Genomic DNA, 27,363 nt, shown 5'->3' with positions numbered 1-27,363 from the left:
CCTCCTCCCACCCACCCGCCTGCAAAAATTCCATCCCCATTCCCAATTCCTCCGCCTCCGCCGCATCTGCTCCCAAGATAAGACATTCCACTCCCGCACATCCCAGATGTCCAAGTTCTTCAAGGATCGCAACTTTCCCCCCACAGTGATCGAGAACGCCCTTGACCGCGTCTCCCGCATTTCCCGCAACAAATCCCTCACACCCCGCCCCCACCACAACCACCCAAAGAGGATCCCCCTCGTTCTCACACACCACCCCAACAACCTCCGGATACAACGCATCATCCTCCGACACTTCCACCATCTACAATCCGACCCCACCACCCAAGATATTTTTCCATCCCCACCCCCGTCTGCTTTCCGGAGAGACCACTCTCTCTGTGACTCCCTTGTTCGCTCCACACTGCCCTCCAACCCCACCACACCCGGCACCTTCCCCTGCAACCGCGGGAAATGCTACACTTGCCCCCACACCTCCTCCCTCACCCCTATCCCAGGCCCCAAGATGACATTCCACATTAAGCAGAGGTTCACCTGCACATCTGCCAATGTGGTATACTGCATCCACTGTACCCGGTGTGGCTTCCTCTACATTGGGGAAACCAAGCGGAGGCTTGGGGACCGCTTTGCAGAACACCTCCGCTCGGTTCGCAACAAACAACTACACCTCCCAGTCGCAAACCTTTTCCACTCCCCCTCCCATTCTTTAGATGACATGTCCATCATGGGCCTCCTGCAGTGCCACAATGATGCCACCCGTAGGTTGCAGGAACAGCAACTCATATTCCGCTTGGGAACCCTGCAGCCTAATGGTATCAACGTGGACTTCACCAGCTTCAAAATCTCCCCTTCCCCCACCGCATCCCTAAACCAGCCCAGTTCGTCCCCTCCCCCCACTGCACCACACAACCAGTCCAGCTCTTCCCCTCCACCCACTACATCCCAAAACCAGTCCAACCTGTCTCTGCCTCCCTAACCGGTTCTTCCTCTCACCCATCCCTTCCTCCCACCCCAAGCCGCACCCCCATCTCCTACCTACTAACCTCCTCCCACCTCCTTGACCTGTCCGTCTTCCCTGGACTGACTTATCCCCTCCCCACCCCCCCACCTATACTCTCCTCTCCACCTATCTTCTTTTCTCTCCATCTTCGGTCCACCTCCCCCTGTCTCCCTATTTATTCCAGAACCCTCACCCCATCCCCATCTCTGATGAAGGCCCGAAACGTCAGCTTTTGTGCTCCTGAGATGCTGCTTGGCCTGCTGTGTTCATCCAGCCTCACATTTTGTCATCTTATTGACTGTAGTCCTTTATTAGTGAAGCATTGTGTGTCAAATCTTTGGTTGAATCGTGTAAATGTTGGCAATACATCAACGTTTTCAGACCCATGTTGAAATCATGATTTTCTCCTTCACAATGAAGAATAAGTTCTTCAGTAGAAAATACACAGCTTGCTTGAATTTTTTTGATATGTTGGAATTTTTTTTTCCCTTTGTCATGTTGGGCCCAATTTTTAACAGGTCCTTCTTATTTAATGAATTTTAATCAATACTTTTCAGTTGCTTTCTGCTTTAGTAGTGGTTTCATGTTGTTGTGGAAAAATAGTTGTGTGGTGTTTTACTTCAACACATTTCCTCAAAATTATCTAGCCAAAAAGCAGGCTGCACAATGTTATAGCATGGTATGGCCTTGCATGGCTGCACTCTCATCCTGGAGATGGATTCTATCCTTGACATTCTTAATTTGCTTATCTCAGCTGTACTGCTTTAGTGAACCATTAGATTAGTAAGATTGATAAAACACTAGATCAAAGTTTACTGCAGTGACAGAAAGTTTTGACTATTTTTAAGCAGTACTAACAGTCCTAGTCTCTGTAATAAGCTTGTATTCAGTGATTTTTATTTGAAATTTCTGTCACTATTCTAAAGTAAGTGACTCCGGTCCATTATATTCTTGATGGTGCAATTAAGAGATGCTATTTTGTTTCAAGAATTATGGCACGTTACAAAATGGTTTTAATTCACATGATTTAGTCCATAAACCCAATTTATCTAAATTTTTTTGCACACTTTATGTACAGTGCTTGATGCTCCTGAGAGACAGGATATGTGATCTGCTTTCATTCTTCTGCCATTGCTTTGCAATATTACCATTAGAGGAGAAATTAGTTTGAAACTTGGGCAATTTGCCTCATGGTTTTAACTTCATCAGATTGTTTTTCTTGTAGGGTGGTAAAAAGCCAAAAAACAATATTAGTTAACTTGACTTATTTAAAACTCTGGTTTTCATATGTGTGCAATAAATATTACTTTGAGATTTAAAGAATAAATAAACTTGTAAAAAATGTTTAAAATGGCAAAAGTCATATCTCAGGAAGTGTAAATATTGTTTGTTACCCTGAATCGCAAATAGTTTAATATTGTTTGGTGGCCTATTCTAAAGTATACTTTATAAGCATTGCCCTTGAAAAGGCGGTAGTGATAAACCATTGCAATACTTGTGATGCAGCGCCTACAACGACATTAAGATTGGACCTCTAGGAATTTAACCTAGTAACAGTAAGGAACGGTGATACCTTCCGAGTCAGGATGGATGTGACTTGGAGGGAAATTTGCAGGCTCTTGAGTTTCTATGCTCTTAGGAGATAGAGATCATATTTACAGAAGGTGCTGTCAGAGGACTTTTGGCATGTTGTTGAAGCTTTGGCAAGTTGCTGCAATTCATCTTCTGCATATTGTGCACTGCCACTGGGTATTAGTGGTGGAGAAAGTGTCACTTTTAAAATAATGTATTGGGTTATGTGAGGTTCATTGCCCTAGTTAGCATCAAGCTTACTCTAGGTGCTGCACTCAGCCAGGCCAGCAGGAGGGTATGCCATCAAAATATTCAGATTTTGGGGGGACTTGGGAGTTTCCCTCAAGCAAATTTCTGGCCCGTAACCTGATCTTGCTGCAGTACCTGGTTAATGACATCACTTAGGATGTTAATAATTTGGAGGATTCAGTTAAGATGATGTCCAGAACTTCACACCATAACATGCAAGAGTTTCAGATAAATGAAGTTGTGGATTTTTGTAGATGCAAACTTTAGCTAACTAATTAAACCCATCAGAAAATATTTGGGATTGTTTATTCAAACCTTAAGTAAATTTTAATACCTTTTTTTCATTCATTGGCTGGATGTGGGCATCACTGGCTAGATGAGCATTTGTTTTCCATTATTAATTGTGGTTGACTTTAACTGTCAACCAAATTGCTGCATGTCCAGAGTCACATTTAGCCAGACGAGGTAAGGACGACAGTTCCTTTCCCAAAAGCCGTTAACGGACTTTCATTTGTCTGATTATTTTTTGACAGTTTTCTGGTGTGCAATTTCTTTGCATTTGATTTCAGTGAATTTCTGCAAGTTTTTACAAAAATCTTATTTTCTCTTTTATGTCTCTCTGTACTTATCCTAACTTAGTTTCCCTCTTTACTTCACTTCTGGTGCCTGATTTAGCATTGAATAAATTATTCTAATTTAAGTTTCCTTTTTTTAGATTTGCTCAGAGGAAGAGAGCAAATTTTATTCCTAAAACTTGTGGGATTGAGTCGGGTGGATGTTAAAATGTAAAAGTTCTTGAACTGAAACCCAGCCTGCCTTATAAATTCACCCATTTCAAATATTAATAGAAAAGGAATGGTAAGGTGGGTCCTTCATTGAAATAATGAGGGGTAAATAGGGTAAATAGCCAAGGTCTTTACCCCATGGTAGTAGAGTTTAAAAACTAGAGAGCACAGATATTAGGTGAAAGGGGAAAGATTTAAAAGGGGCCTAAGGGGCTACATTTTCATGCAAAGGACAGTGCATGTATTGCGTTAGCTGCCAGTGGAAGTAGCGGAGACATTTAAGAAACATTTAAATGGCATCTGAATGTGTATGTGAATAGGAAGGGTTTGAAGGGATATGGGCCAAATGTTTGCAAATGGGACTAGGTTAAATTAGAGATAATGGGAACTGCAGATGCTGGAGAATTCCAAGATAAAATGTGAGGCTGGATGAACACAGCAGGCCAAGCAGCATCTCAGGAGCACAAAAGCTGACGTTTCGGGCCTAGACCCTTCATCAGAGAGGGGGATGGGGAGAGGGAACTGGAATAAATAGGGAGAGAGGGGGAGGCGGACCGAAGATGGAGAGTAAAGAAGATAGGTGGAGAGAGTATAGGTGGGGAGGTAGGGAGGGGATAGGTCAGTCCAGGGAAGACGGACAGGTCAAGGAGGTGGGATGAGGTTAGTAGGTAGATGGGGGTGCGGCTTGGGGTGGGAGGAAGGGATGGGTGAGAGGAAGAACAGGTTAGGGAGGCAGAGACAGGTTGGACTGGTTTTGGGATGCAGTGGGTGGGGGGGAAGAGCTGGGTTGGTTGTGTGGTGCAGTGGGGGGAGGGGACGAACTGGGCTGGTTTAGGGATGCAGTAGGGGAAGGGGAGATTTTGAAACTGGTGAAGTCAACATTGATACCATTAGGCTGCAGGGTTCGGAGGCGGAATATGAGTTGCTGTTCCTGCAACCTTCGGGTGGCATCATTGTGGCAGTGCAGGAGGCCCATGATGGACATATGTCATCTAGAGAATGGGAGGGGAAGTGGAAATGGTTTGCGACTTCCCGCTACACATCCCTCACACCCCGTCCCCGCCACAACCGCCCTAAGAGGATCCCCCTCGTTCTCACACACCACCCTACCAACCTCCGGATACAACGCATCATCCTCCGACACTTTCGCCATTTCCAATCCGACCCCACCACCCAAGACATTTTTCCATCCCCACCCCTGTCTGCTTTCCAGAGAGACCACTCTCTCCGTGACTCCCTTGTTCGCTCCACACTGCCCTCCAACCCCACCACACCCGGCACCTTCCCCTGCAACCACAGGAAATGCTACACTTGCCCCCACACCTCCTCCCTCACCCCTATCCCAGGCCCCAAGATGACATTCCACATTAAGCAGAGGTTCACCTGCACATCTGCCAATGTGGTATACTGCATCCGTTGTACCCGGTGTGGCTTCCTCTACATTGGGGAAACCAAGCGGAGGCTTGGAGACCACTTTGCAGAACACCTCCGCTCAGTTCGCAACAAACAACTGCACCTCCCAGTCGCAAACCATTTCCACTCCCCCTCCCATTCTCCTAGATGACATGTCCATCATGGGCCTCCTGCAGTGCCACAATGATGCCACCCGAAGGTTGCAGGAACAGCAACTCATATTCCGCTTGGGAACCCTGCAGCCTAATGGTATCAATGTGGACTTCAGCAGTTTCAAAATCTCCCCTTCCCCTACTGCATCCCTAAACCAGCCCAGTTCGTCCCCTCCCCCCACTGCACCACACAACCAGCCCAGCTCTTCCACCCCCCCCCCCCCCCCCCCCCCACCACCACCCACAGCATCCCAAAACCAGTCCAACCTGTCTCTGCCTCCCTAACCGGTTCTTCCTCTCACCCATCCCTTCCTCCCACCCCAAGCCGCACCCCCATCTACCTACTAACCTCATCCCACCTCTTTGACCTGTCTGTCTTCCCTGGACTGACCTATCCCCTCCCTACCTCCCCACCCATACTCTCTCCACCTATCTTCTTTACTCTCCATCTTCGGTCCGCCTTCCCCTCTCTCCCTATTTATTCCAGTTCCCTCTCCCCATCCCCCTCTCTGATGAAGGGTCTAGGCCCGAAACGTCAGCTTTTGTGCTCCTGAGATACTGCTTGGCCTGCTGTGTTCATCCAGCCTCACATTTTATCTAGGTTAAATTAGGATGGCTGGTTGACAGACAATTTGGACTGAAAGGTCTGTTTCCATGCTGTACAGCTCTATGACTCTAAAGCAGCTGAAGATGGTTGGGCCCAGGATCCTACCCTGAGGAAGTCCTGCTGAGATGACTAACCTCCAGTAACCACAACCATCTTCCTATCAGCCAAGTGTAGAGATATACAGCACAGGAACAGACCCATGGGTCCAAATCATCTGTACTGACCTGACATCCCAATCTGACCCAGTCCCATTTTTCCAATATTTGGTCCATATCCATTACTCCAACCAGTAAAGAATTTGTTCCTAATTCCTACTGATTCTAATTTAGCTAAGACTCCTTGATGCCACACTTGGTCGACTGTGTCCTTGATGTCATGGGCTGTCACACTGTCCTCACCTCTGGAGTTCAGTTCTTTTTGCTGTATTGAACCAAAGCTTGTAATGACGTCAGGAGCCAAGTGACTCTGGAGGAACCTAACTTGGCATCAATGAGTAGATTGTTGGTAAGCAGACTTTTCTTGATAGCATAATAAAAACTGAAAGAGCTGTAGATGCTGTAAATAGAGCAAAAACAGAAGTTGCAGAAAAAGCTCAACAGGTCTGGCAACAAATATGAAGAAAACATAGAGTTAACGTTTCAGGTTTGGTGACCCTTCCTCAACTCTAAGGAAGGATCACCAGAACCAAAATCTTGCCTGATTTTGTTTTTCTTCACAGATGCTGCCAGACTGTCTGAGCTTTCCCAGAAACTAATGTTTTTGCTCCTGCTTGAAAGCATTGTTGCTTACATCTTCCATCACTTTAATCAAGGGTAGGCTAAGGGGGAGATAATTGCCCATGTCCTGCGTTTTGCGTACACAACGTTTTTGGGCAATTTTCTTTAAGGTCAGGTGGATAGCCATGTTGTGACTATCCTGGAAGTTCATGTCTAGAGGAGCAGCAAGTTCTGGAGCACAAATCCTCTGTTTTGTTGGCAGAATTTTGTCAGGTCCCGTAGCCTTTGCTGTATCCAGTACTTCCAACTGTTTGCTGATACCATGTGGAGTGAATTGAATTGGCTGAAGACTGGTATCAGTGATCTGGGGACCTCTGGAGGACACTAAGTTGGGTCAGTCATTTGGTGCATCTGGCTGAATGTTGTTACAAATCTTTCAACTTTATCGTTTGCACTGTTGGGCTCTTCCACCATTGAAGATGGAGATAATTGTGTAGCTGCCACCTGTAACCCTCCACTATTCACAACTGGATGTGGCAAGACTGTAAATTTTAGATCTGATTCGTTAGTTGTCGGATTACTTATTCTGTCTCTCGCCGCTTATTCTGTTTGGCTCATAAGTGATCCTGTTGGGTAGCTTCTCCTGGTTGACACCTAATTTTTAGCTATGTCTGGTGCTGCTTCCGGCATACCCCCTCTCACTCTCAATCAAACCAGGTTGACCCCCTGGCTTGATGGTAATGGTTGAATAGGCGATACACTGGGCCATGAGGTTGCAGATTGTGCTGGTGTGCAATTCTGCTGTTGTTGATCCACAGTGTTGCCATGATGCTCAGTTTTGAGTTGTTAGATCTGTTCAAATTATTTCACATTTAGCACGGTGATAGCACCTCATAGCATGATAGAGGTCATTCTTGGTGTGAAGGCAGGATTTTTGTCTCCAGAAGGATTGTGCAGTGGTCACTCTAATTGATACTGTCATGGACAGATGCCCCTGTAGTTAGCAGATTGGTATGGATGAGGCCAAGTAGATTTTTTGCTCTTTGTTCCTTCACCACCTGCCACAGACCCAGTCTAAGCTGCGTCCTTTTGGACCAACCAGCTTGATCAGTAGTGTGCTGCTGAGCCACTGTTAATGGTAGACAATGAAATCCCCCATCCAGAGTACATTTTGAGCCATTGTCATCCTCGGTGATTTTTCCAAATTTTGTTCAATGTGAAGGACTGTTGACTCATGAGGTGACGGAGGGTGGCGCTTGGTAATCAGCAGGTTTCCTTGCCAGTGTTTAACTTGAAGCCATGATACTTCGTGGGATCTGGAGTCAATATTGTGGACTCCAAGGAAGACTCCCTCCTGACTGTTTTAGGAACCATGCTACCACTTCAGTTGGGTCTGCCCTGGTGGTGGGATAGGACTTACCAAGGGATGGTGATAACACAGTACGGAGCTAGAAGAACACAGCATGCCAGGCAGAAGAAGGGTCCTGATCCGAAATGTCCACAGAAACCTGCTCCTCTGATGCCTGACCTGCTGTGTTTCTCCAGCTCCATACTGTGTTATCTTTGACTTTAGCATCTACAGTTCTTTCTATAATTTGAGGAATGGTGATGGTTGTTTCCGGGACATTGTCTGTAAGGTATGATTCTCTAAGTATGACTGTGTCAGGTTGTTGCTTGACTGTAGTGTGAGACTACTATCCCAATTTTGGCAGTCGTGTCCAGATGCTAGTATGGAGGATTTTCAGGGTTGACAGGACTGTTTCTACCGATGTCTTTCTGGTAGCTAGGTTAATGCCAGGTGGCCCATCTGGTTTCATTTCTTTATTGAGACTTCGTAGTGATTGGTATGAATGGCTTGCTTGGTGTTAAGAGTGGGTCTGGAGTCACATGCAGCCCAGACCTTATTTCCTTCCCTGAACGACATTAGTGAACCAAATGGGTTTTTTCAGCATAAATAACATTTTCTTAATTTGAGATTTTTTAAAAGTTGAATTCAATTTCCATCCTCTGCTGTGACAGACCTGAGTTCCTGGAACATTTAGCTCGGTTTCTGGATTAATACCCTAGCAGTAATGTGACTAGACCATAGTCTTGCCTGGCATACATGGAGGGAGTTTCCACATATGCTTTGATGACCATGTCTGAGAGTCAAGGAGGAGCAGTCCTTCGTGGGTTGAGGATGACGATAAACAATCAGGGAACTCTGTCACTGGCAGTCAAAGGGGTTGTTTGATTCGATCCAGGAGGTTAGCCACAGAGAGTCAGGCACATATGAGAGTATTTGTCTTTACAGTCTGAGGATTGGAGTACAATCTCTCCTGCAGGTCATGTGTGACCTCCCTGGAGATTAGATATGTCAGTCATAGTGCAGTAGTAATACTAGTTCAGGGCCTGGTGTGTCCTCAGCCTGGACTCTACAGCCAGGTCAGGGATTAGAAGTTATCAAGGGGCTGTCAATGCAGTTCGTAAGAAAGTGGGTCATTAAGTCTGGGATGGCCTTTGTTGGTCTAGGTTACGGAGGGAATGATTACAATAAAATGGAACGTTTTGAGATAGAGGAATGGGATCCCCTAGAACATCAGAGGGAGCAGGACACCGAGTTTTGGGGATTATTTTCCCAAGTGGCACTCTATAAGTGGAGTGTATAGTCAACAAGGGCAGGGCAGTTCTCAAAGCTGTGAGCGGGGGTAAATTGGGGATATAACAATTATATAATGGGGTAAACAGAAAAGGAGGCTGAAAGGTCACCCAGGGCATGGATAGCAACATAAAATATAACATAGAATGTCTAGCTGGATGAACACAGCAGCCAAGCAGCATCTCAGAAGCACAAAAGCTGATGTTTCGGGCCTAGACCCTTCACCTCTCTGATGAAGGGTCTAGGCCCGAAACATCAGCTTTTGTGCTCCTGAGATGCTGCTTGGCCTGCTATGTTCAGCCAGCTACACACTTTGTTACCTTGGATTCTCCAGCATGTGCAGTTCCCATTATCTCTGATTAGAATGTGTATCATCCTACATCTTATGCAGATCTTGCAACTCACCGAGTCAACTGGATGATAACAAACGTAAAATAGTTATGACGGTATGCAGAATGATCTAAGTTGCTGTGATTTTTTTTCTTCAAAGGAAGATCATATTGTTTAAACTTAAAGCTCTGCAAATGGCAGTTGCATTAAGCATGCATGCACTGCTACAGTAATGCCACTCACATGAAATCAAGCAGCACTTAACAGTGGATCATTCATTGAACCAGAGTGAACATTGGTCATGATTGCTTGAGGCCATAATTTGCATTTATTATTTTTACCAATTGGCTCATCATGTTGACAAACAAATGTAATTAGACTCTGGCTGAAAAATATTACCTAGACTTGGCATTTCTGAAACAGATTTTGTAATTAACACTGGAAGTCAGCGTTCAAGCTTTGATGTTTGCACACTGACGGGCAAGTATACAACGATGTCTGTGATGTTCAGTGATGACTTTGTGACAGAGGGACTATCATGGTGGCTTACTGCCAGAATTTCACTCCCTGAATTTAGCATGAATATACTGCCTGCTTGATGTGCATTTGAGTAATATTACATAACTCAAAGCTCTATTGTAGCATGACACTGACCTCCGTATGAAGCCTCTGACACAGTTACAGTATAAAATGATACTTCATTGAATAGCTTAATGGCTTAAGAGTGCTACAAGTAAAATGTTATCGTTGTGACATTCCCCATAGAGTATACGCTCACAAACTTGACATGGACATCACTGGCTAGAGTCCTTAAGGCATTGCTCAAATGCAAAGACAGTGTTGAAGGAGAGAGCAATATGAAGTTGTCAGCAAGACCAGCGCCCTCCAGTGGCTGCTGCACAGCCTCCGGATGGACAGCATGACAAGACACTGCAGCTACAGGCCTCGCTGTCATTTTCTATTGTTCTCGGAAACCCAGTGAGAATTTAGCATGATGTTGTCCCAGGCCGCCAACACTGAACTGTTCGAGAAAAAAAGAGCATCAATACAGAGAGTCAGGACTTGCACTCAGAAGACTGAGTAGCTATCAAGGTCACATCTGCCTTGAAATTTTGTGCCTGTGGCACGTTTTGAGGAAAGCAGAGGACCTGTGTGGCATCTTCCAATCCTTGAACCACAAAGGTCTCTGGGATGTTGTGGATATTTTCTCCAAATTCTGTAATGAGAGTCAAGCAACTTAGGCAGTAGGATTCTCAACCATTGCTGACATCCTCTTGGTGTAGGGAGACATAGGTCCCACTCACATTGCTTTGAAAGTGCCCAACATCAACCTGCAAAGTTCATCAATAGAAGAGGCTTCCATTCCATCAATGTTCAACTTATTTGATGCCAGATTTTGTGGTACAAATCTTGGGAGTTGCCATAATACATGTGTACTAGGGAATTCCCAGATTTCTGTTTCCTGATCTACTGGAAGTGTCCTCACAGGTGCAAGCTCACCCTTTTCAGAGTGGACTTATGCCTGTCCTAAATGGAACCTATGAAGGCTTTGGAATCACATGCAGGAATAAATGGAGGGGCTGGCATCCTCTGTAGTGTCCTGTGAGAGTGTTTTTGGCTGTCCTATATGTGTTGCTCCCTCTTCCTGTGGGTGCTTAATGGCCCAACCTTGTCTTCCTGAGAGAATGAGATACCTGAAATGAGATTGAGCTGCCAGGCCCTCTAGCCTTGCTTTCGATGCTGAATACCTACGGCAAATGCAAGGAGTACACGTCTGTGTTATCTGGCAGCCAGTGTGTGCTGGACCTTCCTTTCCATGTTGATTGCCAATTTTTATGGAGACAGCCCATGTGCGTGCTTCCTAGACTCTGTATTAAGAGTTTTGTTTGTGAATAAGAGCATTTATTAACCTATGGAAGGAGACCAGGGGCTCAGTCAAGAGGGGTGAGAACTTGAGATGCGGCGGTACAATGGTTAGCACTGCTGCCTCTCAGCGTCAGGAACCCGGGTTCGATTCCAACCTCGGGTGACTGTCTGTGTGGAGTTTACACATCCTCCCCGTGTCTTCGTGGGTTTCCTCCAGTTTCCTCCCACAGTCCAAAAATGTGCCAGCTAGGTGGATTGGCTATGCTAAATTGCCCTTGGTACCCAGGGATGTTTAGGTTAGGTGGGTTTTACATAAAAAGTACAGGGGAAAGGAAATGGGTCTGGGTGGGATGTTCTTCGGAGGGGCGCTGTGGACTTGTTGGGTCGAATGGCCTGTTTTCACACTGTAGGGATTTTGATGGTTAGAATGAAGGTAGGTCGAGGATATTCTGATAGTCATTCCATGTTTGTTTAACTCTTGTATGTTTGCTTTATTTTAAATATTATAACTTTGTTAGTATGGTTATTTATGGCACAGGCAAATGTGACATCAAAAAAAAACACATTAGTGACACATCCTTCCAGAAAAGTGGATAATTAGGGAGTAGATTGCATTGCCTGGAAATGTGATGGAGTCAAGTACAATTATGGCGTTCAGGAGGGCATTGGAGGATTATTTGGATAGAAATAGTAGGCAAGGTTGTGGGGAAATGGACGCTATTGACTCTCTGTATTGATGCTCTTTTTTTCTCGAAGAGCTGGTGCAGGCATGATGAGCCAAATGGCTGCTCTGCCACAACGATTCAGAGACTGTTAGTCTGTCATCTCACAGAATGTTGTTATTTTGACAAAATACAACTTGTCACAATTCTGGAGACCAAATCTTAAATTTCATGTGAATATGTTTAGCCTTCTAATGTTAATTTTTGAAAGATAGCCTTGTTTGAAATTTGTTTTTTACACCTTGACTGCTTCATAGAGCAGTTATGTAATTAAGTTATAATTGCTTATATTGTGCCTGGATTTACAGTCAGAAATCTTAGTGGAGTTCTTCTATACATTTAATTAACTGCTCCACTTCAGCCACAAATCTTTATTCTTAAACTGGCAGCAATATACCACTGTCAAATAGATGAAAGCATTCAGTATCTGAATGCAAGTTTTGCTAAAATGTGGTCAAGATATGTTGTTAGAACGTTCAGTACAATTCCAATTGTAAATTTGAGGTCAATACTTTGAAGCAAATGTGAGTGTGATAGTGGATGTGAGATTTTCATTTGTTTAGATGATTTGTTCCAGAATTCAATGTGTCAGCTCCTTTTCGTAATCTAATAGTCATTACTATTGGGATGATTTTGTGCAGTATCGATTGTTTAGAAAACCAGTTTACTTGTCAAATGCATTTTAATGAAAATGAAAAGTCATTCTTTGGAATTCTCATTGTTTTAATTTCCTAGCTTCATTTACACCAAGTCAGACAATTCACCAAGGAAAGTAGGGAGAAAACAGTTGCTGGTCATTGCTGGTGAAGGGGAGTGGAAAATGGAAGGTCGAAGGCTAGCAGTTATTGACTGGGATTGACGGAGGTCTTCTCAACAAGGGAGGTTAAGCTGCAAGGTGGGTAGTTTCAAAGGATTTAGCAAGAGGAGAAGCATGCATGAGGGCAGAAGTGTTTGTTTCTGAGGTAGTGGAAGGAAGAACTTGCTTAATGATAGCTAAACATGCAGATGCGAGCCTTACATCTCTTGGCCTGCAATAGTAAGACTGTCACTCGTCAGTGAGTCTCCCTTTGACTGTCAGCCTTATTTTATCTGTCAGAAAAGACAAAAGCTCAAATGTGACTTAAAATATAATTGGAGTACCATTGACATAATGGGATTGCACTTTATAATCATTTAAAATGGTGGCCAGTGAGTTTCCAATAAGAACAAATAGGTAGGAAGCTTAATTTTACAAGCCCCCTTATTCAGAATCATAGAATCCCTGCAGTGTGGAAGCAGCGCATTCGGCTCATCAAGTTCGCACTGACTCTCCAAACAGCATTCCACCCAGACTCGCTCCCCTACCCTATCCCTGTAACCTTGCAGTTTCCATGGCCAATCCACCCAACCTGCACATCTTTTGGACTTTTTATACACTACAACATTAGTTAAATTACCACCCTGTCATATTGGGTAAGCCTAGGGTGGTGATAGGTCTGCCAGAATAGTAAGCAGAAGTAACATTAATCTAAAACAAATTCAATGTTTTTTTAAAGGTCTGATCATGAGCACATCAAGGAAACTGGATCGAGAACAGCAGGCAGAACATGTTCTGGAGGTGAGTCCAAAACCTTTTAACAATTATCTTTTGTACAATTTAGAATTTGCATGAGGTGACACTGTTTCTTCTTAGTGCAAGTTGCTCAATATGACGGAAATCCATGCAAAAGTTTCAGGAATTTTAAGTATAAGTTACATTCAAATGCGTGCTCATGATCTCTTGGTTTTAAAAATATCAAACTAGATTCCAAGAATCCAGCCCTTTCCAAAAACCTAGTAACATACTCATGCACCACCAGTGTTTAATCAAAACTGCGTGCACATGCTACCACTCCCATATTTGTGCCAATTCTGGCATTGATGTCAGATTTCTGAAGTCGCTGCTATGGAGGTTCACAAAACTGATAAAGTTAGAGGGAATGTTATGCAGCAATGATCAAATCAATCACGTGAGTTTCTGCTAATTACATTTGTTTAAATGCTTTTGAGGAGGCTTTTGAAATTATACTAGGGTGGAAGGGTATTACTAGGAATATTTTAAATTTTTTTATTTGTCTTTTTTATTTGGAAACCATTTGCAGTGTTGAAATGCAACAAGGAAATTATTCAGCCATTTTTTAAACGTGGTTTTCAATTACTTTTAAAACTTGGTTACTCTGAATTGGTAAACTTTGCACTGATTATAATTTGTATGTTTGTGATAACTTTTTTAACAATATTAATCAAACAGCATAATTTCCACTCCAATAATCAATTAATATTTTAAGACAATCTTTTTTAGGTGTTCTGGAATGCTGTCCAGTTGCAGTGTTTCTTAGGATATCATACCTCGAGCAGTATGTAGTAATGAGAAAAGATACATTTTTGAAATTATTGTCGCGCCCCTCAGGACAACTTGCAAGAATACTATTTCAAGGGGGAAGGCAGCACTCATCTTGCATGAGAGGGTAGTAATGATTGTTTTGCAAGTAGACTCTGGTAAACAGCATTGCTTTGAGAAATCCACCAATTCACGATTTATAGTTAACTGCTTGACCTATAAATCTTAAACCAAACAAGTTAACTCCAATTTGGTCGGGGCTTGCCCTCAGAAATGAGCCAATTAATAGTTGTCACCTATTTTGTGCAAAACTTCCAGTACGTACACGGTACCATCATGATACATTTCATGGTTTCAAGATATTTAATTTCTAATCAAACAAAATTATTTCTTATTCATTCATTGAATCATGCTGCACAGAACAGACCCTTTTGACCATATCATCCAGGTTTCCCAAAGCAAACTAGACCCATTTGCCTGTGTTTGGTCCATATAATCTAAACCATTTCTGATCATATACCTTCCAAATGTCGTCTTTTTTTATTGTACCCACCTCTACCACTTCCTCTGGCAGCTCATTCCATACATGCGACGTCCTCTGAGAAAAAGCTGCCCCACAGTTCCCTTCTAAATTTTTCGCTTTTCACCATAAAGCTATGCCATCTGGTTTTGGACTCCCTTACCCTTGATAAAAGAACTTGGCTATTCACCTTATCTATGCCCCTCATGCCTTATAAACTTTTATAAGGTCACCCTCAGCCTCCAATGCTTCCGTCAAAAAAGTTCCAGGTTATCCTGCTTCCCCTTACAGAAATGTAGAAATATTGAAAATGGGTGCTATTAAGCTATTCAGTCCTTTGATCCTGCTCCACATTCAACATGATCATAGCAAATCATGCAATTTCAGTATCCTACTTCTGCTTTCTCCCTACACCCACTGAGTTTTTTTTAGCCAAAATAGCCACATCCAGTTCCTTTTGTTTGAATATTTCTCACAAACTGGCCCCAACAGCTTTCCGCAGTAGGGAATTCCACAGGTTCACAACTCTGAGTGAAGAAATTCTTCCTCATCTCAGCCCTTACCCCTCATCTTTTTAGACTATGACCCTAGTTCTGGAATTCCCCAACATTTGGAACATTCTTCCCGCATCTAGCCTGTCCAGTCCCATCAGGATTTTGTATGTTTTCTATAAGATCCTGCCTCATTCTTCTAAATTTCAATGAGTACAAGTCTTTTTGATCCAGTCTTTCTTTAGTTTCAGTCTTGCCATCCTGGGAATCAGTCTGGTGAACCTTCTCTGGACTCCCTCAACAGCAAGAGGGTCCTTCCTCTCAGACTACGAGACCAAAACTGTGCACCATCGTCAGGGTGTGGCCTCACCAAGGCTCTGAAAACTGCAGCAATACATCCCTACTCCTCTACTCAAATCCTCTCACTATGAAGGCCAGCCTGCCATCACTGACCGCTGCACCTAGATGCATACCTCCAGCAACTGTTCTGCCATGACACCCAGGTCTCGCTGTATCCCACCGTTTTCTAAACTGCAGCCATTATAATTTAAGCCCTCCAGTCCTGGCAGCACCCTTGGAATTTTTTTACATTCCCTTTCTAGTATAATTATCTTGCTGTGGTAGGGCGACCAGAATTGTACACCATTTTCTAAAGGTGGCCTCACTGGTGTCTTGTACAGCCACAACAGGGCATTCCAACTCCTTTTCTCAATGCTCTGGCCGATGAAGGCAGGCAAGCCAAAAGCCGCCTTCACCACTCTGTCTATCTATAGTAAGACTTTCAAGGGACTACATATTTGCACCCTGAGGTGTCTCTGTTAAACAGCAATCCCCAGTGCCCTACTATTAACTGTGTACAAGTCCTGCCCTAGTTTGACTTACCAAAATGTAATACCTGTCATTTCTCTAAATGAAACTCCATCTGTCGTTTTACAACCCACTGGCCCCGTTGATCAAGATCTGCTGTACTCTTAGATAACCCTCTTCATTGTTTACCATACCATCAATTTTGGTATTACTTACAAACTTACTGACCATACCTCCTATATTGTCATCCAAGTCGATTATGTAAATGATGAACAACAGTGGACTCAGAACCAATTATTGTAGCACACCGCTGGTCACAGGCCTTCATTCCGAATAACAACTCTCTACCACCATCCTCTGTCTTTTACCATCAAACCAATTTTGTATCTACCTTGCAATCTCCCCCTGAATCCATTGTGATCTAACCTTACTAACCAGTTTACCATGCAGGACCTTGTTGAACGTCTTGTTGCTATCTATGTAGATGATATCTGCTGCTCAGCCTTCATCTAACTTCTTGGTAAGCTTTTCAAAAAAAGCTCAATAAAATTTGTGAGGCATGATTTTCCAAACATAAACCCATGCTGACTATCCCAAATATGTCCTTGCCTCTCCAAATGTATGTAAATCCTATCTCTCAGAAACCCCTCCAATACATTACCCACCACTGGTGTCACACTCACCAGTCTGCATTTCCCTGGCTTTTCATTTGCTGCATCTCTTAATGGAATCGCATTAGTCACCCTCCAGCCTTCTGGCACTTCGCCCGTGACTGTCGATGATACAGATAGCCGCGCAAGGGCCCCCCATCCCTCCCCAATATCTCTTCCCTAGTTTCCCACAATGTTCTGGGACATGCCTAATCAGGCTCTAGTGATTTATCAATGTTTGAATTTTAAGATATCCAGTACCTCCCCTTTTAATGTGGACTCTTTTCATAACATCATCCTTTATTTCCCCAATTTCTCTAGCATTCATGTTTTTCTCCACAGTTAGTACTGACGCAAAATATTTGTTTAGTACCTCACTGAGCTCCTGTGATTTCACACATAGACAGCCTTGTTGATCTTCCCCTGGCTCACCCAGCATTTCTTGCCAATCCCTAATTACCCAAAGGCTGGTTAAGTGTTTGTCACATTGTAGGTCTGGAGTCACATACAGTCCAGACCAGTTCAGACAGAAGGTTTCCTTCACTAAAGATCATCAATAATTCAGTTGACTTTTTCAACAGTTGGCAACTATTTCATGTTCATTGTGAGAGTCCTAATTCCCCAAATTTTTCTCAATTTAATTGACATTTCACCATCAGCCACAATGGGATTCAAATCCATGTCCTTGGAACATGACCAGGGTCTCTGAATTAATTGTCTAGTGATTATACAACTGCAGAGAGGTAGTGATGTGCCCATGCATTTTGCTAAGTGGTAAAGATTTTGGGCTTGGAAGGTGATATTGATGAGTCTTTGTAAGTTGCTGCAGTGTATACTGCAGCAATTCTATTTTGATGGTGAAGTGGATGCTTGTTGGGTGCCAAGCAAGTCGGCTGCCTTGCCCTGGATACTATTATTGGAGCTGCACTCATATCCAGTCAAGTGGAGAATATCCAATCACACTCTTGACTTATGCCTTGAAGATAGTAGATAAGCAGTGGAGAAACAAGTAGCAAGCTGTGCCACAGAATTCCTAACATCTGAGCTGTTGTTTCAGCCAAAGTAGTTATATTGCTGGTCAAGTTCAGTTTCTCATTGTTAGAAACCTCCACTTTTTAGGCCCCAATCATGGAAATGCACTCCCCACCATTCTCATAGTCCTTCACTCTCTTCATTTGAACTTAATACAAACTCCTGCCTGCCATCCATGCCGGTTGTCCCTCATAGTCTCCATGTCAAGCCACCCAGTTTCTGCCACAGGCACACCTCAGTAGCTAGGTTGAGAGAAAGCAGAGTTTTATATATCTATTGCAGCCTTTAGTGTTGTAAAAACTGTGCTTCTGTTCATGAAACCTTATTCAAAATATTGAAACACTCTCTGATACTCAGTCGGTTGTGAAAATAAGCCATTTCCTTTAAAACCTCACATTAAAGAGAGCTAGTCCTTTTCTGATAGCTCAGAGACAATTAGTGAGCTTGCAAATCTTACTGCGGTAATAGTTTGTGGAAAACAGTTAAACCTTAATACTGACGCCATGAACTGGATGTGACATTCCTTTGCTGGATGGCTTTTCAGCACCCATAAAATGAAATAGGCCAAGTAACTCCCCCACCAAAATCCCACCCATTTCCAAACATACTCCCTTCATATGGAGGGTGGGAGACATCAAAATCAGCAGTTCATCCACCACAAGTACAAGCCCATCCACCACCAGTGTTGTGTTCCTCCTACTGGCTTATATGCAGAAGCTGAAATGAGAGGATCCTTCACAGAAAAAAAATACAATGTTGGTCCATGGCAGTGGAAAAGCATCTTTGAGACCACTTGGAACCAGTGGACTAAACCATATTCAAGTACTTAACAGAAAACCTGGACGAATACACCACCACCGTCACGGGTTTCATTAATAAATGCATGGAGGACTGCATGCCAAAGAGGTCAATCCAGGTGTCCACAACCAGAAACCTTGGATAAACCAGGAAATCTGCTCCCTTCCGAAGACTCAGCATGCAACATTCAAGTCGGATGATCCAGACCTATACAGAAAATTCAAATATGACCTCTGCAAAGCCATCAGAGATGCCAAGAGGCAATACCGCTCCAAGTTAGAAGACCATATGGACTCTTAGGCCTTGCTACAGGCAGCAAACAACATAAGATGAAAATGAAGCAGTGCAAGATAGCAGAAAAAGACACATCCCTCCCTGATGCTCTCAATGCTTTCTATGCTCAGTTTAAGCAGAATGCCAGCAGTACAGTGTTTCCTAACAGACAGCCCCAGGTGCACTAGTTCCCTGCGTCACCACTGTAGATGTCAGATTGGTCTTTCTGGAAGTCAATCCAAGGAAAGCAATGGGCCCAGCCATGCACTTAGATGCTGTGCTGGGAGACTAGAATTGATATGGGCCATGACCAGCCTTTTAGGGCAGTCCATGATTATGGAGGTCAGAGCTACTGGGCAGTAGTCATTCAGGCATATTTCATGTGCTTTTTTAGGTACTGGGGTAATGGCCTTGAAGCAAGTGGGGACTTTGGCTTGCAGGAGGGAGAGATTGAAGATGTCATTCAATACTTAAGAATCAATCAAGCTTGTTTAAAAAAAAAACCCACAGACACCAAAATTACACTGCCCACACATGAAAACGGTTGATGCAGCAGGCTAGAGATAATGGGAACTGCAGATGCTGGAGAATCCGAGATAACAAAGTGTGAAGCTGGATGAAGACAGCAGGCCAGGCAGCATCTTAGGAACACAAAAGCTGACGTTTCAGGCCTAGACCATTCATCTAGAGAGGGGGATGGGGTGAGGGTTCTGAAATACATAGGGAGCAAGGGGGAGGCGGACCAAAGATGGACAGAGGAGAAGATAGGTGGAGAGGAGGGGATAGGTCAGTCCAGGGATGACGGACAGGTCAAGGAGGTGGGATGAGGTTAGTAGGTAGGAAATGGAGGTGCAGCTTGAGGTGGGAGGAGGGGATAGGTGAGAGGAAGAACAGGGTAGGGTGGCGGGGACGAGCTGGGCTGGTTTTGGGATGCAGTGGGGGAAGGGGAGATTTTCAAGCTGGTGAAGTCCACATTGATACCATTGGGCTGCAGAGTTCCCCAGTGGAATATGAGTTGCTGTTCCTGCAACCTTCAGGTGGCATCATTGAGGCACTGCAGGAGGCCCAGGATGGACATAGCATCTAAGGAATAGGAGGGGCAATTAAAATGGTTCGCGACTGGGAAGCGCAGTTGCTTATTGCAAACCGAGTGGAGGTGTCCTGCAAAGTGGTCCTCAAGTCTCCGCTTGGTTTCCCCAATGTAGAGGAAGCCACAATGGGTACAGTGGATGCAGCATACCACATTGGTGGATGTGCAGGTGAACATCTACTTGATATGGAAAGTCATCTTGGGGCCTGGGATTGGGCTGAGGGAGGAGGCGTGGGGGCAAGTGTAGCTCTTCCTGCAGTTGCAGGGGAAGGTACTGGGTGTGGTGGGGTTGGAGGGGAGTGTGGAGTGGACAAGGGAGTCACGGAGAGAGTGGTCTCTTCAGAAGGCAGACAAGGGTGGGAATGAAAAAATGTCTTCGGTGGCGGGGTCGGACTGTTGATAGCGGAAGTGTCAGAGGATGATGTGTTGTATCTGGAGGTTGGTGGGGTGTATGTGAGGACTAGGGGGATTCTCTTTGGGCGGTTATTGCGGGGGCGCGGTGTGTGAGGGATGTGTTGCGGGAAATGCAGGAGACCCGGTCGAGGACATTCTTGACCACTGCGGGGCGGAGGAAGTTGCGGTCCTTGAAGAACGTGGACATCTGGGATGTGCGGGAGTGGAATTGCCTCATCCTGGGAGCAGATGCGATGGAGGCGAAGGAATTGGGAATAGGGGATGGAATTTTTGCAGGAGGGTGGGTGGGAGGAGGTGTATTCTAGGTAGCTGTGGGAGTTGGTGGGGTTGAAATGGACATCAGTTTCTAGCTGGTTGCCTGAGATGGAGTCTGAGGTCACCAGGAAGGTGAAGGATGTGTTTGAGATGGCACAGGTGAACTTGAGGTTGGGGTGGAAGGTGTTGGTGACGTGGATGAACTGCTCAAGCTCCTCTTGGGAGCAAGAGGCGGTGCCGATACAGTCATCAATGTAATGGAGGAAGAGGTGGGGTTTGGGACCAGTGTAGGCATGGAAGAGGGACTGTTCCACGTAACCTACAAAGAGTCACGCAAAGCTGGGGCCCATGTGGGTACCTATGGCCACCCCCTTTGTCTGTAGGAAGTGGGAAGAATAGAAAGAGATGTTGAGGTTGAGGACGAGTTCGGCTAGGCAGATGAGGGTGTCAGTGGAGGGGGACTGGTCGGGCCTGCCAGCCAGGAAGAAGTGGAGGGCCTTGAGGCCATCTGCATGAGGAATGCAGGTGTATAGGGACTGGACGTCCACGGTGAAAATGAAGTGTTGGGGACCGGGGAATTGGAAGTTCTGGAGATGGAGGGTGTGGGTGGTGTCACGGACTTAGGTGGGGAGCTCCTGTACCAAGGGGCAGAAAATGGAGTCCGTATAGGTGGAGATGAGTTCGGTGGGGCAGGAGCCAGCAGAAACAATGGGTCGACCAGGACAGGCAGGTTTGTGGATTTTGGGAAGGAGATTGAAGCGGGCTGTGCGGGTTTGGGGAACAATCATTTTGGAGGCTGTGGGTGGGAGGTCACCTGAGGTGATGAGGTTGTGGATGGTTTGGGAGATGATGGTTTGGTGCTTGGGGTGGGATCATGATTCAGGGCGTGGTAGGAGGAGGTATCGGAGAGTTAGCGTTTGGTCTCGGCGATGTAGAGGCCAGTGCACCATACTACAAGTGCGCCTTCCTTGTCTGCAGGTTTGATGGTGAAGTTGGGGTTGGGGCGAAGGGCTGTCCGTTCTGTGGGGGAGAGGTTGGAATGGGTGAGAGGGGTGGAGAGGTTGAGGCGGTTAATGTCTTGACGGCAGTTAGAGATGGAGAGGTCGAGGGAGGGTAGGAGGCCTGGGGGTGGTGTCCAGGAAGAGGACTTACGTTGGAGGTGGGCAAAGGGATCAGTAGAGGGAGGGTTAGGCTCTCGGTTAAAAAAGTAAGCGTGGAGGCGAAGGTGGCGGAAAAATTGCTCTGTGTCCAAACGTGACTGGTATTCATTGATGTTTGGTGGAGGGGCACAAAGGTGAGCCCCTTGCTGAGGACTGACTGCTCGTCTTCTGTCAATGGGAGGTCTGGGGGGGATGGTGAAAATTTGGCAGAGCTCAGTGTGGCTGTCTTCTCTGGGGTTGCTGGCTGTGGGCGGAGCAATGTCGGCGGTGGGCGGACTGCTGCTGTCTTGGGTGGTGGGCAGAGTTCTGTCAGCGGTGGGCGGAGTTGTGTCAACGTCGGCGGTGGGCGGCAGCAGCAGTGGTGAGGGTGATGTTTGTGGTGTTCATTCTGGAAGTGGAGGTTGTAACTGCAGCAGCGGTCACGTTCACGGTCCTGGACAGTGGTGTGCCCGGCGGTGGCGGATGTGACGTCTTCGGTGAGTTCACCGGCCATGTCCTCATGGTCAATGGCAGCGGATACATTGCAGGGGAGGTGCAGGGACAGGCTTGGTATATGGGAGGTGGAGGAATCCTGTTTGAGGTGGCAGGAGCCAGTGAGTTTGTTGTACTTACAAGTTTTGGTGTCCAGTAAAGCTGCGTAGTACTGGGTATTCAGTTTGTGGATCCTGCGGAAGATAAAAAGCCAGAGAGGTCCTTGGCAGGTCTGGGAGAGGCAGGGTCTGAGCTGGGGCAGGCTGGATTGCAGTGCGTGGAGATGCCGGCGCATGGCTGCGAGTGTCTGTTTCAGGACTCGCAGGGAGAAACTTTGCTGAAGGGTCTCGACGTTCTGGATGTAGATATGGTCACGGTTGGGGCCAAATTGGGAAGGCTTGAATGTAGACTGTAGTCCGTTGGGGATGATCTAGTTCTGTAGGCAGGTGCTGAGGAAGGTGATGTGGCTGTGATACCTGGTTTGCTTCAGGACATGGTCGAGCAGCTTCAAGGCTGAAGAAATTACAAGAGAGTTGCAGTGGGAGAGAGATTCCCTAAGGTTGGAGCGGAGGGAGGAGAGTAACTTCTTCAGGTTAGGCATCCCTGGAAGAGGGTTCGCAGTGACCTTAAAATTGTGATCAGAGATAATTGGAACCACAGATGCTGGAGAATTCAAGATAACAAAGTGTGAAGCTGGATGAACACGCAGGGCAACAGCATCTTAGGAGCACAAAATCTGACGTTTTGGGCCTAGACCCTTAATCAGAGAGGGGGATGGGGAGACAGTTCTGAAATTCATAGGGAGCAAGGGGGAGGCGGAGCACGTTGTTGGGTGTAAGCAGGCCTTTTTGAAGTTGTAATAGCAAGAAGGCAGAGCAAAACCCAATGCCAATCCTTTATCTGTTGCCTTCCCTTAGGTGGGACAGTGCTCCCTGCCCAATATTTCGTCTGATCTGTAATCCCTTGGACCTCCTTTGCTGGGACCACATTGTGTCCCACAGTATCTACTACTGAGCTCTGGTGGTCAATCAGATTAGCCAAGAATTTCTGAGGATTGGAATCTCCCCATTGAGGCTTTTAAACCCAGCTCTCCACTTCAGCCTGCCCACTTTGTGTTATAGCTGCATTTTGAATTTGTCCTGCTGTATTTAGGCATCAAGAGTGCATTTCAGTGACCTAATTTACATGCTTTTGTCACCACTTAATGTTCATGCACCACATCCTGGTAGTGATCTGATTCCCATTCTCTTCTGGCCTGCTGTCTGACTACCAAGTTTCCTTTCATGGAGGGTTGAGTTTGAAATTCTGGGTTGTCATTGATTTGGTTAAAGACATATACTGTTTGCCCTATCTTTCCCTTGAGACTGAAATGCTTGGTTGCCCTGATGTTCTTGCTACCAGTTCTCCCAATAAACCTGTAAGAAAATATTATAAAAATGTAAAAATGAGCAAACAAGTCCACAAAGTATTCTGTAAAATATGCTGCTACGGCTATAATATTGCAGAATTCTTCGGGAGATTAAAATCGGTTTTCTGCATTCTATTGGCAGGTGGTTCAGCAGTTTTCAGTGATCTATAATTCACAGGGTATTTCCTCCTAGCCTGAAGATTTTAGTCAGTTTACACATTAATTAGGTGCATCTTCATGAATTGTTTTGCCATAACTTCCAAGTGACAAGTTAGCTTCAAAGTTTTTAATTGTAAAAGTTACGTTAAATGTTCAAACATTAATACCCAAATCTAAATATCTTTAACAAAACTTTACACAAACATAATATTCAGTTTTCTTTAAATTCTAAAGTAATTTTAAAATTTGGCTGGAAGCTTGGGCAATAGCTTCAACTGACTTCCTTTCAAAATTTCTCTGAATTTTGAATCATTACACTTACCAAAGGTTATTTAATAATTCTTTCGGTAGCATGGATGAGCTCCAAATTAGTGTCGTGAAGCAACTATATTCAGACTATAAGTACTTCATTTTAGCCATGTTTTGCTCAGAGGGGTGTGGAGGTTATTAGTAGTGCTTTATATGGAGCAACTGTAGTCCTTAAAGCAATTGTTGTGCATTTCATAAAGGCCAATTTCAAAAAACCATTGGAGAATGGGAATCAGATCACTGCCAGGATGCAGTGCATGAACACTTAAGTGGTGACAAAAGCTTGTAAATTAAGTCACTGAAAAAAACTCTTGATGCCTAAATGCAGCAGGACATATTCAAAATGCATACATTATTGAATCAAGCCTAAAATTATATCATCTTTCATAAAAAGTGTGAAAAATATAGAATATAAGAATATCAAATAGTAAATAAAATACAAGTAAGCTTGAATTAGCTTAATAAGTTGGATCCAGTACAACCCTGTACATGCCTATTAGCTACTTTCTAATGCATGAAAGGCTTACGATATGTTGCTTGGGTATTTCTAGAAATATGCCTTTGTTCAGCCCTGAAGTGACACAGATTTTTTTCTGGAAGGGGGAAATGCCAGCCCCAGAACAATGGAAGAATGCCTTTTGCTGTGAGAGAAAAAGCAAAAAATCTATTTAAAAAGTACAATCAGGTTTTAATTTTTTGAATGAGACTGTTCTGTTTTTGAAGTTGAAAATATTGGAGCTGGATCAGGATAATGTTGGAAAGCAGTAAGTGAGAAAGGCATGTACTGCTTTGCAATACTGGAGCTAATAATGTTTATGACATTTAAACTATAAGAGTTCAAGAGTGCAATGAATAAACACATCAATTTAAACATGAAATATATACATCAAAATATGTTTTTGAAAATTGTAAAAGGCGGGCCTTTGAAATGAAGAGGAGAGGACGAGAAAAATTGGGTTTCAAAAATCAGTGGTTTGCAGGAGTATAACAGTAGCTGATGAGATGCAACACATTCCCATATTTAAAACAGAATGGTGGAATGGCAATAATCTTCAATTTGGGACAGCCAGCTCATTACAGGTTTTTGCTCATTTGCAAGTTTTTCTTTTAAAACTGCATTTTAATCTAGTGTCCATTTTTGACAGCACTGATTTATACAATTAAAATCTTGACATCAGCTAGAACAAACTTTGTGTACTAGCCTGGGGTATGTCATTCCATTTAATGTGATGGTCTTGTGCACCACAAAACCCTTTTGTATACTTGTAGTTTATGCTGTGTGATCACACAGTTCACACTCTGATAGTAGAATACTGATAAATGCACTAATTATTTAGTACCTTTTCTAAAAAAAAATCTTTGTGTCAATTTTGAGATAATTAATTGCGGCCTTACTCTTATGCTAGGCCAGATAATATTTTCTACTGAGGCTACCTATCATCAATGTCATGGATTTCTATGTAAGGTATAAAAATTGCTTAGAGAAGGAGCAACTTTCCTTCTATTTTGCCTCATCATTCTGCCTCAGCTTCTCTCCAGGAATGCTTAATGAATTATGACATCACCTTGTATAGATTAAAAATATAGAATTCTAATCCAGTTCCCCAAGAACATTCTTCTATTCTTTTAAAAAGTTGCTGAGAGTCAGTACCACTTGAGAGTCCCAATCTGATTCTGGTAGTCACTGCATCCTCTTTGGAGATATTTCTGGAAGGGACCAATTAAGAAGCTGGCTCACAGTCACCATCCAGTTAAGGAGGGTAGGCAGATTTCTGTGGTTGCAGGGCTGCCATTGTGAGGGCTGCTGCTGAAAAATTATTTCCCTCTGGAAAAAACCACCTGTAGTGGAACATAACCATCTGATTAGACGGTTAGTAAGTTAACAATGTAGCTTGACCATGTCTGTTCCAGTTTCTTTTGCAAAATGATGAGGTACTGTAGAAATATTTATGTACTTCTTAGCAATTCATGAGGCTTTCATTTAGTCCAGGGATGAAAGCATGTTCTGTCTCAAACTTTTTCAGAGTTGTCCTTTAGTAGGCTGTGATGGGCCCTACAAAATTGCAGGGAACAGTTCTTCAGAGGAACAGAATAGCCACTACTACTGAGCAGGCTTGAATCAAAGTGGCCAAGGAACTCAACAACAGGTGAGCGGCTCTTCAATGTGGGAGCAGCATCCTGAAATCATTTAGAATATTAGGAGTCAGGAAACACCAGTGACACATTTCCCAGCACCAATCCCTTGAGTTACTGGGCAGCTTTTTGCATAACATCTTGCAATTCCAAGCTTTTTGCTCTTCACATACACTGCCTCTGAATGAGCAGCCAACACTGTCACGCTCATTCAGTGCATTGCCTCGTACACATTCAATAACAGTTGTTCTTTCAACTTCTCCATACAAACCAATCCAAACAGCCATGGGTCTGAATTTGTTCTCCTTGTCAGAGAACAGGAAATGCGACCTTCACAAGCTTCAAAATCTCTCCTTCCCCCACTGCATCCCAAAACCAGCCCAGCTTGTCCCCGCCTTCCTAACCTGTTCTTCTCTCGCCTATTCCTTCCTCCCACCTCAAGCTGCACCTCCATTTCTGACCTACTAACCTCATCCCGCCTCCTTGACCTGTCCGTCTTCCCTGGACTGACCTATCCCCTCCCTACCTCCCCACCTATAGTCTGCTCTCCACCTATCTTCTTTTCTCTCCATCTTCAGTCCGCCTCCCCCTTTCTCCCTATTTATTCCAGAACCCTCTCCCCATCCCCCTCTCTGATGAAGGGTCTAGGCCTAAAACGTCAGCTTTTGTGCTCCTGAGATGCTGCTTGGCCTGCTGTGTTCATCCAGCTTCCCACTTTGTTATCTTGGATTCTCCAGCATCTGCAGTTCCCATTATCTCTGATCACAATTTTAACCTCACTGCGAAGCCTCTTCCAGGATGCCTAACCTGAAGAAGTTACTCTCCTCCCTCCGGACCAACCTCGGGGAATCTCTCTCCCACTGCAACTCTCTTGTAATCTCTTCAGCTCTGAAACTGCTCGACCATGTCCTGAAGCAAACCAGGTACCACAGTCACATCACCTTCCTTAGCACCTGCCTTCAGAGCCGGCTCATCCCCAACGGA

At 44.5% G+C, this 27,363-nt stretch overlaps 1 protein-coding gene across 8 annotated transcripts in view; it reads left to right on the top strand.

The window, feature by feature from the left end:
- fat3a (FAT atypical cadherin 3a) overlaps window positions 1–27,363 on the top strand; it is an 808,281-nt gene that overhangs the window by 445,242 nt on the left and 335,676 nt on the right. For 7 of the 8 annotated variants that reach the window (XM_059646553.1, XM_059646555.1, XM_059646551.1 and 4 more), the window contains exon 4: window positions 13,586–13,647. In XM_059646553.1, coding sequence (XP_059502536.1) covers window positions 13,586–13,647 — 62 coding nt within the window. Of the gene's footprint in view, window positions 1–13,585; window positions 13,648–26,270; window positions 26,376–27,363 lie in introns of those variants that run through there. The other variant, XM_059646556.1, reaches the window with a different exon arrangement.

Source organism: Stegostoma tigrinum, chromosome 6 (genome assembly GCF_030684315.1).
Source record: "Stegostoma tigrinum isolate sSteTig4 chromosome 6, sSteTig4.hap1, whole genome shotgun sequence".
NCBI lineage: Eukaryota > Metazoa > Chordata > Chondrichthyes > Orectolobiformes > Stegostomatidae > Stegostoma > Stegostoma tigrinum.
Note: the sequence above shows the minus strand (reverse complement) of the source record. Positions and strands in the feature narration are given on the sequence as shown.